At 54.2% G+C, this 18,425-nt stretch overlaps 2 protein-coding genes across 3 annotated transcripts; one reads left to right on the top strand and one right to left on the bottom strand.

Annotated features, from left to right (window-relative positions):
- Positions 1 to 368: 368 nt before the first annotated feature.
- Positions 369 to 5,801, top strand: LOC122389062 (guanine nucleotide-binding protein subunit beta-2-like). The gene is made up of 7 exons (XM_043380734.1): positions 369 to 472; positions 1,940 to 2,085; positions 2,967 to 3,100; positions 3,654 to 3,819; positions 4,238 to 4,445; positions 4,683 to 4,899; positions 5,199 to 5,801. Exons 1-7 carry the CDS (start codon positions 404 to 406, stop codon positions 5,303 to 5,305), a joined length of 1,047 nt encoding a protein of 348 aa, XP_043236669.1. The 5' UTR covers positions 369 to 403; the 3' UTR covers positions 5,306 to 5,801.
- Positions 5,802 to 6,010: 209 nt separating this feature from the next.
- On the bottom strand, positions 6,011 to 17,984 carry LOC122389063 (retinoblastoma-like protein 1). Of its 2 annotated transcripts, XM_043380736.1 has the most exons (19): positions 17,745 to 17,984; positions 17,299 to 17,441; positions 16,619 to 16,822; positions 16,204 to 16,394; positions 15,691 to 15,851; positions 15,394 to 15,418; positions 15,161 to 15,201; positions 14,546 to 14,730; positions 14,201 to 14,411; positions 13,638 to 13,844; positions 13,190 to 13,306; positions 12,588 to 12,699; positions 11,862 to 11,990; positions 10,641 to 11,206; positions 10,274 to 10,450; positions 9,791 to 10,034; positions 9,392 to 9,561; positions 8,044 to 8,217; positions 6,011 to 7,648 (listed from the first exon to the last, which is right to left on the bottom strand). In XM_043380736.1, the coding sequence occupies exons 1-19, from the start codon at positions 17,922 to 17,924 to the stop codon at positions 7,472 to 7,474; spliced, it is 3,414 nt and encodes a 1,137-aa protein (XP_043236671.1). In that variant the 5' UTR covers positions 17,925 to 17,984; the 3' UTR covers positions 6,011 to 7,471. The 2 variants fall into 2 exon arrangements, with proteins under 2 accessions (XP_043236671.1, XP_043236670.1); XM_043380735.1 differs by having other exon boundaries at positions 15,161 to 15,418.
- Between the last annotated feature and the right edge of the window lie 441 nt (positions 17,985 to 18,425).

Consider the following 18,425-nt stretch of genomic DNA (forward strand, 5'->3'; position numbering starts at 1 on the left):
GCTAGCGCTGAATTTGGGCAGCATGCTTCGACTCCAGCTCCGCAGTCGTATCCATGGTAAATTCACTTCTTTTCACGTCACTCGACTATCTTATTAGGTTTGCTCTTCCGTATCAGTATTCGCGAAAGACCGTATAGTGTTGCTCAAAGACAACCCCTCCGGGATTGATGCAGGTACTGAGGTGAGGGTCAGAGGTCAGGGGGTCAGTGGGGCTCCGGAACTCCCTGTACCGACAGTCGGTCGGTGCGGAACCTCTCAGAGACGGGCGGGCCGGCGCCGGGAAGCCGTACACGGGGACGGCGGCCGGTGACGCGTCCGATCCCATTACGGGCAGCCGTAGCGCGGCGGCCCGAGCGGCGGCCGGCCCAGATCGACCGTCGAGCAGCGGCCGCCAGCAGCCGACATGAGCTCCAAGGACCCCGAGCTGGATAAGCTCAAGAAGGAGCTGGACACCATCATCGAGTCCATCAAGGTGGGTCACCGCTGGAGCAGGGAAAGGGCAGTCCTGAGGGATAGGGGTAGGTCGGAGCCAGAAGGGCAGTTCAGAGGGCTAAAGGGTCCCGTCAGAGACAGGTCAGTCCTCCGGGGGGCAGGGTCTTGGCTGGAGACAGGACAGTCCCGAAAAGGATAGAGATCCGAATGAAGACGAGTCACAGAACAGCCCTGATAGGGCAGGATGCCCAATAACCACCGCAGGTCGGAGACAAAAAGACGGCCCCGATGAGATGTCTGCGACGTGATGGGGCACAAGAGCGGCTGGAGGGACTCGCGTCTGTCTTGAACCTCCCTGCACTCGACTCGAGCATTGACCGCGAAATTTTAATTTGTGGCCAATAACTGCCGTTCAAATTGAGTTAGCGAGTCAAAAAAGGATCAGTGAGCTCAGACCGAGCAAATGCATTATAAAGTTTTCTAAAATAGGTACGATATTAGTCATTAGTCAGCTCATCGCTGGTTCTATGCCGTTAACTGTTTTGTCATTCGCATACATTGATCGTCAAAATTGTCGATCATTGAGATCGTCGACACCAATTCGACGACAAATACACAATGTCGTACAAAATCAATGTACTCACCACCAGCAGCGGAGGGACAGGGCGCAGTCTGAGGACACGACTCGGTCTCGGCCCAGCCGGTTCCACTCAGACCCAGGCACACCAGCAGGATCGCTCGCAGAGGGGCCGCCATCCTCACCAGCCTTCCAACCTCGCTGGCGCCCTGACAGTGGCGGACTGAGTGTCCGGCCCGACCGGTCGCCCTCCACACCGCCGCCCGAGGAACGGTCACGACGCGACCCCGTCACGATCGCACCGATTTTGGGACGCTCCGTGACGCCGCTGCACGCGCAGACTCGGAGACACTGAGCGTCACGGAGACGGTGTAACGGTGGCGTCACGGACGCATCACGAGGACACACGCATGACAGTGACTGTCACATAAAAATGCATTAGGTTGTACAGTAAATGTACATCGTGTGTGGCAGATAATCAAAAATCACACAAAACACATCAACACAAACAAGGTCATATTCATCCATCCATCCATCCATCCATCCATCCATCCATCCATCCATCCATCCATCCATCCATCCATCCATCCATCCATCCATCCATCCATCCATCCATCCATCCATCCATCCATCCATCCATCCATCCATCCATCCATCCATCCATCCATCCATCCATCCATCCATCCATCCATCCATCCATCCATCCATCCATCCATCCATCCATCCATCCATCCATCCATCCATCCATCCATCCATCCATCCATCCATCCATCCATCCATCCATCCATCCATCCATCCATCCATCCATTCATTCATTCATTCATTCATTCATTCATTCATTCATTCATTCATTCATTCATTCATTCATTCATTGGTGAGTATATTCACCAGGAGGGCATGCTGTTCCTCCTTACTGCTCCTCCGTTTCAGGCGGCTCAGAAGAAGGGCGCCGACGCTGACCTCGTGGGCACGTGTGCTGACGTGGCCGACGCGCCGCGGATTCACTCCTCGTGTCGGCGCGTCCTCAAAGGGCACATCAACAAAGTGAACGGCGTCCACTACAGCGGCGACAGCAGGTCAGTGCGCCTAATAGACGGCAGGTCAGAGTGTGTGTAGTGACGGCAGGTCAGTAATAGACGGCAGTTCAGTGTACAGTCTGTCTTAAAAGTACCGCGCAAAGTGACGGTGGATCCATCAAGCCTGACCGAGGAAGGGCCTGCTATAATTTGAAAGTCACCGAACCAATGGAGCTGGGGAATGGACGAGGATGTCCATTGCTTCGGTGACTCAAATTTGGCAGTCCTTCATCGGTCAGGCTTGATGGATCCACCGTCACTTTGCGCGGTACTTTTAAGACAGACTGTACCTATAGTATAGACGGCAGGTTAGTAAAATGGGCGGCAGGTCAGTTAAAAACGGCAGGTAAGTGGCAAGGTAAGCAATGACAGCAGATCAATGACAGTCGGTAGATCAACTGGCAAACAGCATGTCAAAGCGACAGCGACAGCAATCAGCTCAGGGCTCAGGGGCTTGTAGATCAGCGGCTGACGCTTTGTGTTCCGTACCATTGTTTATCACTCACGTGCATGACCTTTTGATAACGAGCGCCTCTCGTGATAAAGCGAACAGCAACAATCAATATCCTGACGATTATGACAGAACAACAAAGACGTATGCAAACTCAATTAACTAGTTTAAAACGTCTGTGATGGCTATATCAGATACATCGTAATGCAGAGCCGAAGTTTAATGCTCGGCTATTTATCGCTTATAAGTTATAGGAAGTACTTAACGTTATTTGCATCTGTGATTCATTTAGTAGTCCCTCTGCGTCCTGCGACCAACAATCAGTGTGCTTGTACACTTAATCGATCGTTACCCTCACCCCTACTCCGAGGTTGTTGTGACTTGTGACCTGACCATCTGACGTCTTCCTTTCTCCCTTGCGTTGTTGCAGACATGCAGTCAGCGGTTCACTGGATGGAAAGCTCATCATCTGGGACACATGGACAGGCAACAAGACGCAAATCATTCCGCTGCGGTCCGCCTGGGTGATGGCCACCGCCTTCGCGCCGTCCGGGAACTTCATAGGTGGGTTATTGTGAGCACAGGCCAGGCTCAATCGCTCTACAGAAGCTCCCCCGCCCCGCCGAGCCGGACCGCCGAGCTCTGCTCCCTTTCTGGGCCGACTTTCAGTCAGGCTTGCCGTTACGCGTGGTCTGTAGGCATCACGCGTCTCCGGCTTTCCACTGAGAGTGCAGAGCGGCAGCCCGGAACTGGTGGCACGACCCGGTAAGGTCGTGAGCTCCGGTCGGTAGGTCCGGTGCCGTGTGCGGGCCGGCACTGTCACGGTGTGCTCGGCTAAGGACTCAGACCTATGTAGACATGTGCTTAGCATAATGAGCGCTTGTTCGGCTTCTGAACGATCAGGATGCGTCGCAGGATAGACAAGGCGGCGAATATTAAAATACGAATGTGTTCAGCTCACGCGTCCTGCAAGTAGAGATCATAGTAAGGGCAGGGTGTTATATTGTTACGGAAACCCTGCGGGATTGGCGACTCCTCTCCGTGTCCTACAGCCAATGACGGCGTCCCGTCTGATGTTACTGCCCGACAAACGGTGACGTCTTCCCGTGCCCGACAGCCAGCGGCGGCATGGACAACCAGGTGACGATCCATGACCTCAACAACCGCGACAGCAACGGCCAGGCCAAGGTGATCCGCGAGATCAGCGCGTTCGAGGGCTTCCTCAGCTGTGCGCGCTTCCTCAGCGACAGCCAGATCGTCACAGGATCGGCGGACATGAAAATGTACGTGTAGTGGGACCGGGGACGCAGTGGAGCGCAGGCCAGGCTTGATCAGCCGCCGTGGCACACCGCGACGGGTAGGAAACATCGGCAGCTACCTCCGAAATTGAAATCCACTGTGCACCTCTCATTTCTGAAGCTCTGGAACTCACGGTAATTAACATAATCTGCGAGAATGGAGAATATCTGCGCACATGCATTCTGTGAATTGTAGCAAACATAAAAAGACGTGATTTATTTAACATTTGATGTCATGCACTGTGTTATATTTGACCAGTGCACCTAATCCCATTGCAATAGGCTGTGGTTGACCGGTGCGCGGCGGCGCATCTCTGCAGTGTGCTGTTTGACCAGTGCCCCCTCCAGCCTCCTCCGATTGCAAAAAGTTGTGGTTGACTGAACCCCCTCCCCCTCGCTGCAGTGTGCTGTGGGACGTGCAGGTCGGTAAGAACCTGGGCGAGTTCAACGGCCACGAGGGTGACGTGGTGACGCTCTCCATCAACGCCGATGCGACGCTGTTCGTGACGGGCAGCGTGGACCGCACGGCCAAACTGTGGGACGTGCGCACCCCCGGCTGGTCAGCGCAGCAGACCTTCTGGGGCCACGAGAGCGACGTCAACTCGGTCTGCGTGAGTCAATGACGGACAGCCAATATAAGTCACACATCGGCAACTTAGTCAGTTGACAAGTAAGGTAATAACCAGTAAGGATGTCCAGTTATAGCGTCATATGCTTGCTCTCCTTTAAATCCATTCGTCACCCTGCCTGGTCCCCGGATCGCATACAGCCACCCCGTCATTCTGTCTCAAGAATTCTGCAAATGCAAATATCTGTCAGCTAACACCTCCACCACTGCCCCCTTCCAGTTCCACCCATCTGGTCACGCGTTCGCCACGTGCTCCGAGGACAAGACGACGCGCCTGTTTGACCTGCGCGCCGACCAGCAGCTGGCCCAGTACGCGCCGCCCACGCCCAACTCGGCGTTCACGTGCTGCGGCCTGTCGCGCTCCGGCCGGCTGGCGCTGGCCGGATCTGACGACAACACCGTGCACATCTGGGACACGCTCAAGGCACAGCACCTCGGTACGGTGTATTTTTCTCGTAAATTTTGTAAAAATGTCACTTGCCACTTGTCAAATGTTTCACGTTCCTTAGCTTCTTCAGTTACTTCGAGGCCGCACCTTAACTCAGAAAAAAAAACGTTAATGTTCGAGCTAGTTACACAAGCTGAAGGATTGCTGGGACCTATGATGGTGCAATAACTATCAAATCTTGCTCTCAGGTTTCCTAAATAGGTACATATGTCATCAACGGTTAGGTAAAGTTCGTCATCTTATGTCTCATCTGTGATCTGACTAATGTCTGTCGCGTGCTGTTGACAGGTAACCTGGCCGGCCACGAGGGGCGCATCACATCCCTGAGCGTGGCGGAGAGCGGCGTGGGCTTCTGTACCACCTCCTGGGACACGACAGTGCGAGTCTGGTACTGAACAGTCTCCTAAAGCGGAGTGACGCTTCGTCCACACGGGCGACTGGCGCCATCGGCCCATATGGAGCTGAGCGTGCCCATCACGCTGCTTCACAAACGTTCTGGACAACACACGGAGCCAGACGACTATTTACACACCAGTCTGGTTAACACATGCTACCGGCATATGTCAGCAGCTAAGGAAGCCAGAGGCTGAATTACGTCTGCCGATTGTGTGTAAACTGGACGGTGTGGTTCTAGGGAGGCCAGCAGCCAGCTGTCGGTCCCCAGGTCTCCACAGAGACTAGGTTCAGATGTTCATATGGATGCCGATTTGTGGCAGGATCGGAAGACATTGGTTGTTGAGATCGGCGTCATTCAGCCATTTTAATCTGCGGAACGGATAGGCGGACGGCTGCCTACATAACCTGCTGGGCGGTGAAGGTGCACGCCCCCCTATATACGCTGTTGATCACCATGTCGACAGGTGCCTCGTTCCAGTAATACAAAGAACCAAAGATACAGTGTTTGAATTCCAGCGTGTTCCCAATGCGTAACATCTCAATCTAGGTAGTTTACATTTACAAGTTGTTACACCCTAATGCTCCAATTTGTGTAACTGCGAGCCATGAGTTATAAACTAAAGCTGTCTGTATAAACTAAAAACAAAGCTGTACTGTCCAGACAATCACCAGATTTGCACAGATCTATCACAAACGAGCGTGTGTTCAGTGTGGAGAATCATTTATATTATACCAGAAAAAAATCAAATAGGCATATGCATTAAGTGAGCAACGGAAATGTGACAATCCAGTAATGGTTATGACACTCAAATTACTTCAATGTCAGCGAATGGAAGTTTTATGGAAGACGAATGTAATACATCCACCGATAAGAATCAACTCCAGCGTGACCACACACCGCCTTGTACGAACCGATCGCCAGTCAATGTGCTCAGATTAGAGGTTAATGATTGATGTGTGAGGCGGCGGTCAACCCCATTTGGCCTCTGGAGACACGCGAACCCAACAAATCACAGCAGTGACAGCGGCGGCGGCAGCCCAAACCCCAAACCGCGGTCCGCAGCGACGGATAAAACGGACGGCACCAGCAACCACACACCTCCCAGTCTCCGTCCAGCACGGACGGTCAGGAGCGACCCAGGGCGAGGGGAGAAGTACGGAGCGCGGCCCTCAGCTTCGCCGTGCCGCTCGGAGTCAGAGTCGACCCGACTGCCCCGGCGGTCAGCCTCAGACAGGAGAGCGGGAGAGATATCCGCACCGGGGGACTGGAGGATAGAGAGGAGGAGAGCCGCAATCCATCCGCCGCCACCGCCGCCTGTCAGCCACAGCATGATCAACAGCGGACACACACAACGAGTAAAACCACCGGAAACCACTAAAAACACACACCATACCACGGCGAAAACGGTGAGGTCGTGAATGAGAGCCGATGATAACGACATGGGGAGTAAATTACAACCGACGCCTCTGAGTATCGGTTTACTACTAGTCCGTCTCGCAGAGCTCTGCAAGTCATCAAATGAACACATATTAACACACAGTTGGCTGGCGTCTGCTCCCGTTCCGGCAGCCAGACTTGCAGACGCAGCCTTCATGGCCTTCATGGCCTCAATGGCGACAAAGGAGCGGGCAGTGAGAGGCTTACAATCGCTGACCGCTCTTCTCACTATAACAATGATGATCGGCCAGAGTCTAGCAAAAGTCTATAAAATTCACACACTCACAGGGTTTGCCCGGGGACCGCGCCAGACACACGTATCTCCGGACGTCGGAGTCGCACCCAGTGATAGGTGACAATTTCCAGCCACTGTCAATGGCAGCAGCTACACACGGAGCGCTACCACTGACCCATGGAACCCGCCAGCTGTCTTCTCTGAACGGTGGGCGACCCCTGCAACCGACAGGCTAGCCACCTCGACCGAAGGGCTGATCCATCTGTGACCGGCGGGTTGACCCTTCCCACCAAAAGGCTAACTCCTCCAATAGGCGAGCTGACCGTCTATGACCGGCGGGCTGACCTCTATATCCAGCGGGCTGACCTCTATATCCAGCGGGCTGACCCCTATATCCGGCGGGCTGACCCCTATGACCAGCGAGCTGACCCCTAGGCCCTATATCCAGCGGGCTGACCTTTATGACCCCCAGCTGACCCAGCGGAGGCCGGCTCACTCTGTGGCGTTGGCCTGCCGCTGGTCCAGTACGCCGCGCAGCCGGGCCATGTACCGTTTGGGCTCCGGCTCCCCGTCCTCCGTGGGCTGGAGGGCCGAGCGGAGCCGGGCGCCGGCCGCCAGCGCGCGCTTCTCGGCCGACGGCTTCACCATGGCGTTTATAGAGCGCAGCTCCTGGACGGCGGAGCGAGTTAGGTTAGTGCGGGGTAGTGAGGCCAGCAGAGCTGCTCTGACCACATACATCACGGTGAGGCACTTTGGAAAAGAACAGATGCACAAAAAGATACGGCATAAATGACATGAATCAAGATTCAGGAGTAGCAATCCTCCCCATCAAATAGAACTAAAATTACGCAAAATGAAACGAAACATTAACTACGGTTGGTAACAGTGCATTGACGCTTTAAAATAGTGGGATGAATGTAATAAAAGTGATTGGCCTCGTCCGAATTTCAACAATATAATATAAAACGCTGTTCATTGAAAATACATTTGCTGATAATTCGGCGGCCGGATTAAGAGGTCATTTGGTTCTCCCGTGTGCCCCGCGGGCCCGCTGTAACACTCACGTGCGCCGGGGACCGGTTAAAGCTGTAGGAGCGCATGGTGGCGGCACGATCTCCCAGTCGCATTGGCGACTGTTTCAGGGGACTAATGTAGATGGAGTGCGCCGAGGAGACGCGCCGACTGCGCGGCAGGGGGCTGTTCCGTGGCGACGGCAGCGGCGAGAGAGGCGGCTTACCCTGCCGGCGGGGAGGACATAGTAGTCAACAAACACGACAGATATCGGCCACTGTGCGCCGATCAATGGTCACTGCATCGGATCCATTGCACATAATATTGCACATAATACATAATATACGGGAGATGACGCGGCCACCGAACTTCGAGTGGAGGAAGTCCATCACGGGAGCAGTGACGTGCGGCGGCGCGCCGTCCTGCTGGAACCAGTACTGGTGGCGCGTCGCCCGAGCCTTCACCGCAGGCCACACCACCGTCTGCAGCATCTCCAGGTAGGCGTCGCTGTTGACGGAGCCAGTGAACCAGTGAACTGGCAGGCACTTCCCATCCACCACGCCCACCCACGCCATCACCTTCTACCCCTGGGCCTTCTTGCATGGCACGAGCTTGTTCGGATTCTCTGGCGACCAGCACACGGTGTTCTTCTTGTTTGGAGACGGATGCAGAGCAAACCACTTTTCGTCACTCCAGAGTACACGCTCAAACCACTCCTCATCATGGGTTAGCCAGAATTCACAGGAGTCCATCCTGGCCATCCGCGTCATCTCCCGAAACAGTGAACACCGATGGCCGCCGTACAGTCCCGACCTGTCTTGTCTGGACTTTTGTTTCTGGTCATTGGTGACGGCTCAGATCGTGCGCAGCGAGCCCCAAACGCTGGAACAGCTGAAGGAACTGGTTGAGGACTTCGCCCGCAACATGGACGAAGAGCAGCTGCGAAAGATGGCGCGTCACACACGCCGTCGGGCTGAGCTGTGCCGCTCAGAAGGGGGTGGCCACTTTGAGCACCTGCTGTAGATGAACAGTGGCTTGCAGGTGTATAATAGTGTGCAGTACAAAATGTCCCACGATGACGAGTCTAATGACGTGTCTTTTGTCTGGTGTGCTATTGAATACACATCTGCACGTGCCACTTACTTTATCTCATTCCCAAATGATCACCCGGAGGTATGATGTAGGATTTTGAAAACGAAAAAGTGAGCATAGCGATAAGAAAGCAAGAGGTTGACAAAATTTAACATCCGCCACAGTCGCGAGGAAATTATTTTTACTGGTCGGAAAATCATTTCTAGCTTGGCACCGTTCGCTGGTATGTGGAGAGAAAATGGCCAGCCAGTTACGTCGGAATATAACAATTTGAGACGCGGCTAGGACTGCCAAACGCACGTTACTCACGTCTCCCTTGGAGAATTTGCTGACGAACGCCTTGACCTTCTCGACGAACACCTGGTTGTAGAACTGGATGATGTCTCCGCGCTCCTCGTGCCGGTCCTCGAACTGGTAGCTGGTCGCCGTGCCGGCCATCCGGGACGGCGTTGGCGGGCACGGCGCGCCGGCCGGGGGTGCTGTGAGAGGGCACGGGGCACGGGTTACACAATCAGTGGCCACAGAGATCACACATCAGTGAACACAGGGCACACATCAGTAGATGCAGGATAAATCACACACAGGCAAAATACGTGAGTCACTGGTAGACCACAAGGCACAGGTCCTAAACTAGGTGCTTCGAAATACAGTGACATCAACAAAGCTAACAATATGTCCCGTCTGTCGCCACGGTTTGTCCGGACTGACCTTTGATGGGTGCGCTGTCGGCGGGCGTTTCTCGCTGTTCTTTCTCTTCCTTCTGCCCATCCTTCTCCTTCTCCTTCTCCTTCTCCTTCTCCTTATCCTCCTTCTCTTTCTGCTCCTTATGTGCGCCGTCAGCGGGCCTCTGGACCACCCCGAGTAGCACCGAGCGATAGACGTGTGACTTGGCCTGCGGCTGGCACCGGTACATGCCCATGATGTCCGTGAACTTCTTGTTGATGCCGAACGCCTGCCGAACGCGGGGGGGGGGCGTCAATTGAGTACTGCCGGCCCAGTAGCGAAACGTGCGTGCGTACGCGTCCTGCCCCTCTCTGACAGCGGATAAGAGGGTTAAAATCTTGCCAAGCCCACCAGCATAGATGCTACAGGTCGTAACTTCCTCCAGCTGCACTCTGGGGTGCTCAGGAGTGGCCGCAGACTAACTGTGCCTACCCCAGTGCTATCATACCATCCCGGCGGCGGTCTCACCTTGCAGACGATGAAGATGGAGGACATGATGAGCTGATCCAGGTGGCGGCCCTGCATCACCGTCACGTGGTGCACGATCACGTACTCGAACACCGTCCAGATGGTCTCTCGCACGTCATCCAGCAGCTTCAGCCGCTCGCACAGGTCCCGCATCCGCACCGCCGCCAGGTAGTAGAACTGCGGACACAGGATGTGGAAAGGTAGCTGAGAAAACCTGAAACGGTTATCAACAAAGCAAATCGTCGCAAACACTGAAACAATCGGTCAGGGCGTGACGTGTACTCAAAATGACTAAAGGGGTGACACTGATATTGGCGGATTCACAAAGACTTTCAATTTTAATTCCGGGCATTCTGCTCCATCTTACCTTTCTGAAGAAGAGTCCGAGCGAGTTTTGTTTGTGCGGTTTGACTGGCGGAGTGCTGCCGTCGCCGCCGGGGGTGGCTGCCGAGGGGGTGGCGGAGGGGGCGGCCGTCGGGGTGGCCGTGGAGACAGTCACCAGCGGCTTCTGGGGCGGCGTCTGGGCCGCCGCCGGCTCCGGCGCCGCGCCGACTGCGGTCTCAGTCTCAGAGGTCGCCGGGCCGGCGTCAGCGACATCAGAGAATATCCCTGAGCCCGCGACCTCGGAGAAGATCCCTGACCCACCGCCCGCCTCCGTCTTCAGCGGTCGGTTTTGGACTCCGTCTCCTGCGCCGTCGGTTTTGACTGCCGGCTGACTATCGGCCGCGGCCGGTGCGGCGGCGTCCGTCCGCGCAGAGGGCGTCTTGACGACGGCCGGGGCAGGAGAGCCCGCTGCCGGAGCGCCGACCGGCCGCACCGTGCGCTCACCGTCCGTGACGGGCGCGGCGTAGCGGCCCTCGCCGCCTCGTGAGCCCACGAACAGGGAGTAGGTGCGGAGCGGCATCCCGGTGCCCTGTCCCCGGCCGGCCGAACCTGCCCGGGCACAACGCAGGTCACAATGCCGCCGGACACAGGGCCACCGACTAACGAGAATGGCTATGATAGAAAAAGACACGTGAGAAGAGAACAACTCTCCAAACACAATCAACCAATCAACGATCAGAAAAATGTAAGTACAATCTCTCTTGAAAGTACCGCGCATCGGTGCGGCGGTGCCACCACGCCCGACGGCGGAAGGGTTGTTTAAGTTGAGATTCACCGAACCAATTGATCTGAGATATGGGCTAGGATGCCGAGGAGGTAGGGGGAGGGGCCGAACCGATTTTGGTTCACCGGTACCTTCTTGCTCCGTGTGGCGGTACTTTCAAGAGACACTGTACTTCCATAAATTACTTGCTGTTTAATTCCGTATCGGTGGACTTACAAACATTTGTACACAAAATGAATGAATGAATGAATGAATGAATGAATGAATGAATGAATGAATGAATGAATGAATGAATGAATGAATGAATGAATGAACGAACGAATAAATGAATGAAATTTAATGGACGATTTAAAAAAGAAAAAGAAAAAATGATTGACATAATAGAAAATGAATGAGTAAATGAATGAATGAATGAATGAATGAGACGACAACTCAGCCAGCGCGTGCGGGCCTTGCTGACGCCCTGGCCCCTTGACTGACCCTCCGCGATGACTCGGTGCTGTCCGCCGGCGGCGCGCGGGCCGACGAACAGTCGCCGCCGGGCCGTGGAAGGTGTCACCGGGGACATGAACCGGTCGGTGGCGCTCGATAGCGGCGACTGCTGCGGGTCTGTGAACAGGCGGCAGGGGTTATAGACACAGATAAATACAGACAAACATAGACAGACGAACAGACGACAGACGACAGGAGACGAACAGAGTCAGAGATAAACACCGTTAACAGCCAGCTGCTCAACAGCGGCGACTGCTGCGGATCTGTGGACAAATGGCGGCGGTTACAAGCACATACAAACACAGACAGACATAGACAGAGAGAAACACAGAAAACAGCCAGCTGTTCGACAACGGAGACTGGTGCGGATCTGTGAGCCAACGGCAGGAGTTTTAAACACGAACAGACAAACATGAACAGAAAAATACGAATAGGCAAACACGAACAGACGAATACGAACAGACAAACATGAGCAGAAAGATACGAACAGGCAAACACGAACAGACACGAACAGACAAACACAGACACCAAAACACGACATCATGCCGTCGACGCCCCCTCGGGCGACTGGTCCCCGTCAGATTGAAACCGTCCCCCGATTACACAGTACTCCGTCAGTATAGTATACTCACTTCTCGGCGACGTTCGGCTGTTATTTAGGTGATAATCTCACAGACTCTCTACTGTACTATGTGACTCTCTCTCAGTACTCACTTCTCGGCGACGGTCGGCTGTAGGTGACGAATACCCGCCTGACGGCCGGGATCGGCGACATGAGAACGCTGGCCGGCCCGCCGCCCACGGTCGGTGTACGCTCCGTCGCCTCCTGTCGGAACAACGCAACAGCTTTTGCTCAACATGCTCTGCCAGCACAGCACAGCAATGGATAGAGGAAGCACAGCAGAAAGCAGCAGCCAGGGATGATGACTGTTGCAGTTGATTATACTGTTGGTAACTGGTACTGTCGGCAAGGCCCTGGCACTGCTGGGGATGCTTCTACCTCGGCCGACACTCATGTACGAAACGATGACTACAAGGCATCACTGCAGCTGTCAGGCTGTGGGATAGGTACTGGTTGGGAAAGATAGGTGGGTTGTATACTTGGAAGGGCTGCACGGCCGTACCTGTAGGTGCGGCGCCACCGTCTCGCTGCTGGGGATGTTGTACTGTACCTGTACAGTGTGTTTGTACTTTGGTACCGTCTAGGCAATGTTGTAACGTACCTGTAGGTGCGGCGCCACCGTCTCGCTGATGTTGTACCGTACCTGTACAGTGTGTTTGGACTTTGGTACCGTCTGGGGAATGTTGTACCGTACCTGTAGGTGGGGCGCCACCGTCTCGCTGCTGGGGATGTTGCCGGACGCCGCGTCGATGACCGCCCAGAGTCGCGAGCAGCGCCGCCACGCCATCGAGTCGAGTACCAGCTCCTCCACCTGATGGGGAGAGGGAGACCGGGGGGTCAGTGGCGTCTGGGACTGGCGGCGTCAGGGCTGCAGTCTTACTTGGGCTGGTCAGCAGAGTGAGACCAGGCAGCGGTCAACGTCCAGCAACCTCAAATTTATACAAACGGTTAATAAATCAGCACTAATATACTGAACGATTACGACTTTACGCAACCACAAAAGCAAAATGATAAAACAACATCTACAGCCGCCTGAAATACTTCGTTATGTTAGAACTTTCCAACAAAATTCGCGAACATTTGCGCGTTTCATTCCAAATCCCGGCAGAGCCACACGGGACGGGACGGAGCGCTGCTCCCACCTTGTTGAGGTGTTTGACCACGTCCCGGCAGAGGCCCTGCTCCTCCCGTATGATGATCTCCAGTAACTTGTAGAAATCATACGGCTCGATGCCGAGCGCCTCGATGAGCCAAGGGAACTCTAGGGTGGCCGTGCTGTAGCTGAAGAGGACAATCTCCAGACTGCAGGCGAGGAGACACCGGTGGAACACCGTCTGTTCCAGCAGCACCTGAAAGGTGGAAACATCGGGCAGTCAGCAGACAGTGCGGCAACACACAATAGTCAACGAGCGGCGGCCGGAGGACAGCCTTACTGGTCGGCAGCCACTTCGTGTGGATGACTTTAGCATTTATTCACACATTTGTTTTGGCAGATTCTTTAGAACGAAAAACGGAGACCGATTTAAAAAACTCCTGTAGTTAATTTACACATTTTGCGGAGACCGACTGGATTGCAGGATGAGTCAAACTACCATCAACTTAGGTTAAGTTCACCTCTGGCTCTGACATCACTTAAACACATCCGCAGAGTGTTCCGCAATAAAATTCGGCGGTCAGTACCTCCTCACCCTGCCCTACTACTCACCAGAAGGTTGACGTCGGGCTTCTTCTGTCGCTCGGAGGTGACCACGTTCTCCAGCATCTTGTAGTAGAAGGTGGCGGCCATGCTGAAGCGTCGCTCCACCAGCTCGACAGCCTCATCCTCGGCCATGGTGCGCGCGCAGGCGGCGGCGAACTCGCTCCGGAACTCGGACACCAGAGTGGCGATCGTCTCGGTTGGGTCCGGCGTGCATCCGCTGGGATGGGGAGGGTAGCGGTGAGCACGACTGGCTTCGTCAGACGAGGGAAACAACAGACAAGGACTGATAAACGAGAGACGGTCATCATCATGATCATCAACTACCACCCCCACCTCTCCCCGGCTCCGTACCTGAGCAGGGCGGCCAGCTGGGCGCTCGGCTGCGGCCCCCGGCCGTCCAGCAGCGCCTGCAGCCGGCTGACGCTGTACATGGACGCGGTGATGGGCGTGGCGGCCGGGTGGGACGGCGCTGCGTCCACGGGCCGCAGGTAGCTCCGGCCCGTCAGAGGAGTGGCCGGCATCAGCACCGACTGGCTCTGGGGGAGCGCGGACATACACCGTCACAGGGGATTGCAGTATCAGGGCTTATCACTCATGCATGACTCCAGGGGTACAAAGTGCGGTGTGATGCAGGAGAGATAAGCTCCGCACTTATGTTTTATAATATGCCATTCAAATACAATCGTATATGCTATCTGTGTAATGCGTATGTTCGGAATGACGGAAAATCGATCAGTATGAAACTTTGCCGTCAATGACATTTGAATAAAACACTGCAACGGATCAAGCGAATCAAAATAGGTAGCCATCAGAGCCATGGAAAGCACCTTCCTGAGGTCACGATCAGATACTTTAAGTTTTAGTTGCTGAGACTGATCAACGTATCCACAGGCTCCTGGTTAAAACAGCCACAGATGGCCGTATGCACCCCACTCGCGCTCCGGCCGCGCTGGGCGTGTCACTGACCTGGGCGCCCTGCGACAGCATCAGGCTGCGCCGCACGTGCATCCGCTCCGCCAGATCTCCAGCAGTGACGCTGTAGTTGTTGGCTTTGCTCGGCGTGCCAATCTCCTGACAGGCCTGCTCGCCTAAGAACGTCCGCTCGTCGAAGTTGCCGCAGGTCAGCAGGTACTCCTCGTAGCGCTTGTTGACGCTCTTCCAGTTGGCATCGAACGTCTCCAGGGAGAGGATGCCGTGCAGGGTGCTGGCGTCGCCCCACAGCGCCTGGGGACGGGAGAGGCCGGGCGGAACGGCGGGCGGTCAGAGCTGGGCAGGGTGGGCAGAGGCAGGACACGCAGACACCGACAATGAGTAGATACACGGACGACAGAAAAAAAAAAAAACAGGAAAAGACGTGCAAACGACAGAGAGACTGACAGAGAAAGGCATGCAGTCGACGCATAAGACAGATCGATCCTACATTCAGACAGATGGACGGACAGATAAACAGCAGACATATCAGCCACTACCGACAGCAGAGCCCAACAGTCACTCACATTGCTGGAGAAGAGCTGTGCGATCTTGTCCTTCCAGACGTGCTGCCGGATCGCCTTGGCCTCCACGATGAGGCCGTCGAACTGGTTGCACAGGTACTCCAGAATGGAGGGCACCACCGCCGGCGGCTCGTAGTCGCGAGAGTTGAAATTGGCCGGCAGCGCTGCGGTGCCAGATCGAGGGGCACGGGTCAGGGTAAGTTAGAATAAAGTCGCGATGTGGACAAAAAATGTTCGATATCATTCGTCAATCAGTTCCCGAAACTCATTACAGATGATAGCGCATGCTCATTACCTAGGGAATCCAAACACATATCAGCGCGAGATTCTCACACTTTACAGCGTGAGAAAATTCCGAGGTTGACTACCGACAAGGGCAGCGCAACAATGAAAATATATGACGCCCAAATAGTTTTCAATAGTGAGGAAATCACGGAACCCGTTACGGCCGAGCCAGGAATCAGAGCTCTCGGACTCGAACTCCTTGAATGACACGTCCGGCCTCCTGGCACTCACCGGGGGACTGCCGGTTGAGCAGATCCCGCCGGTCGGCCGCCACCGTCACACCGAACATGTAGTCGACGCAGGCCAGCAGCAAGTGGTACGTGCTGACCAGGTCGGACGACACAGACGGGATGGTCGACTTGACCAGCACAAACAGCGACCAGGTGAACTGGAACAGGTCGCTGGCCGTGCACGCGCTCCGTCTGAGGGAGGGGGACAGAGGACACGTCAGGCGACACACGGTGTCAAATGAGACAGAACGGTTCAACATCATCGGATATAAATATCCACGTGGAGAAGGTTCATTAATCATTGCCATCCGGCGTAACTCACAAGCAAGAATGACGAACTATGATACATAATGTTCACGAGCTACTAATAAAATAAAGTGTTCACGAATTAATCAGCGCGTCTCGTCTCCACCCACCTCTGTTTTCTGGACTTTGGCGGCCTCGGAGGGTCGTCGGCGGGGTCCGTGTAGATGCTCTTAAACATGGGCTCAAAGTAGTTGTTAAATAAAAACGTCGAGACGGCAAAGTTCCGCTCCAGGGCGTCCAGGTTGCGGTGGAACGGCTGCGGCAGATTGCACATCTCGGCCCACTTCTTGGACTTGTCGAAAAACTCGAGTAAACTGCGGGAGCACATAACGCAGGCAACAGTCACACAATATAGTAGGTATACATAACACAAAGAACAACACATGTCACACAGAACTAAGCAATTAATGCGCATCCAGGAAAAACTGGCACCAGCAAAGTTATCAAATGACCTTTTACGTTCAACTACATGCACGCACTGCTTCTAAGTTGTGTTGAATATAATTTCAAATTGTTCCAAATAGCTCAGTATTCGTCACATGAGCTATCTGGTAGTAAGATCCTGGTTCGAGCCGCCACGGCGCTCGATCTTAGCTCCCGATGCTCGTCGGTCATAGGCAGTGGTCGCGCCAGAAGTCGGTGAGCGGGGCGTGCAGTTGGGATACGCGAGTCGTGGCGACGTTAAGCATAATCTGCCGTGTAGCCCGAGTTTCCCGATCGGGCAGGGTGGAGGTCGGGATCTGAAAAACAAGCACTTCATATCGCCTACTTTCATAAGCCCGTCACTGACCTGAACTTTGAGAAGCGCAGCAGCCGAGTGAGGCTGATGAAGTTTCCCTGCATGGGCGCCGCCTGGTGACCACCGACGGAGGGCACGGAACCCTTCCGGCACGAGACGTATAGCGAGCATGCCAGCCAGTGCAGCTTGTTACCCTGGCGAGTGGCACAGACTGAGATCAACAACCACAGCTATTCACAACACTTCGCTACTTTGGCTTTAGATCTTTAGCAATGCTCATCTCTACAAGCTAAGGTGAACATTAACTTGGAAACAGATTTGAGGATTACAATTTGAAGGGATTGCAATTGAAGCTGCTATGAAAACTTTGGCAATGAACTCAACAGAATATCATCAAAGATACTATTCATTAAAAAGGTTTACCCTGCCTGATTAAATGGAATGAATGAAATTCAATGAAGAGCTCATAATACTAAGTAAAAATTGTGATGAATTACCTCTAGAGTGTAGTTTTGCTTCACTTGGCAATAGCTGTTCCAGGCTTCTCTTGCTGTCATCTTATCCATGTTGAGATCATAGCACATTTCAGTGAATTGCCCATGGACCTGGTCACTCTTCTCGTCGACAGCGTTCATGTTTGCAGTTGATAAAACAGGATGTGGAGTGGGCAATGGCATGACTGCCACTAATGAGATCAAACAACCATAAAAATAAGGTTATAACTATGCTGCTTCCCTGCAACAAAGAAAATATATCACTTCAACACTCGTTGGCGGTTGGACATATTGGTTTTCTACAGACAGTGGGCGGCCGAGGGCGGGTTGGAACGACCCCTTCGCTGTTTCATCCGTAAAGGACTGCTAGAACCTCGCGGAAAACACGAGCGTATGCGCCGTTACGAGATGCAGCGATTGGTGCCCGATTTTAAGGTCTCAGGTCAACCAGTGACCTCTAAGGTCAGGTCAAGTGGCCCAAGGTACAGGTTCAATTTTGGGTTTAAACAAACTTCACCAAAAATGGCTGCAGACTCATGAATTTTTCATCATTGTGTTAGCCCAGCCCAGGTGCGTTAAATGGTGAACGCTTTGTTTGGGTGATGTCAATTTTGGGTTTTGACCTCGGGTCATGGTCAGATCAGAGCCCCTCCCTCAGGTAACAAAGTTGGTCAAAGGAGGTCA

This window comes from Amphibalanus amphitrite, unplaced genomic scaffold (assembly GCF_019059575.1).
Source record: "Amphibalanus amphitrite isolate SeventyFive unplaced genomic scaffold, NRLGWU_Aamphi_draft 000343F_arrow, whole genome shotgun sequence".
In the NCBI taxonomy this organism is placed as follows: Eukaryota; Metazoa; Arthropoda; class Thecostraca; order Balanomorpha; family Balanidae; genus Amphibalanus; species Amphibalanus amphitrite.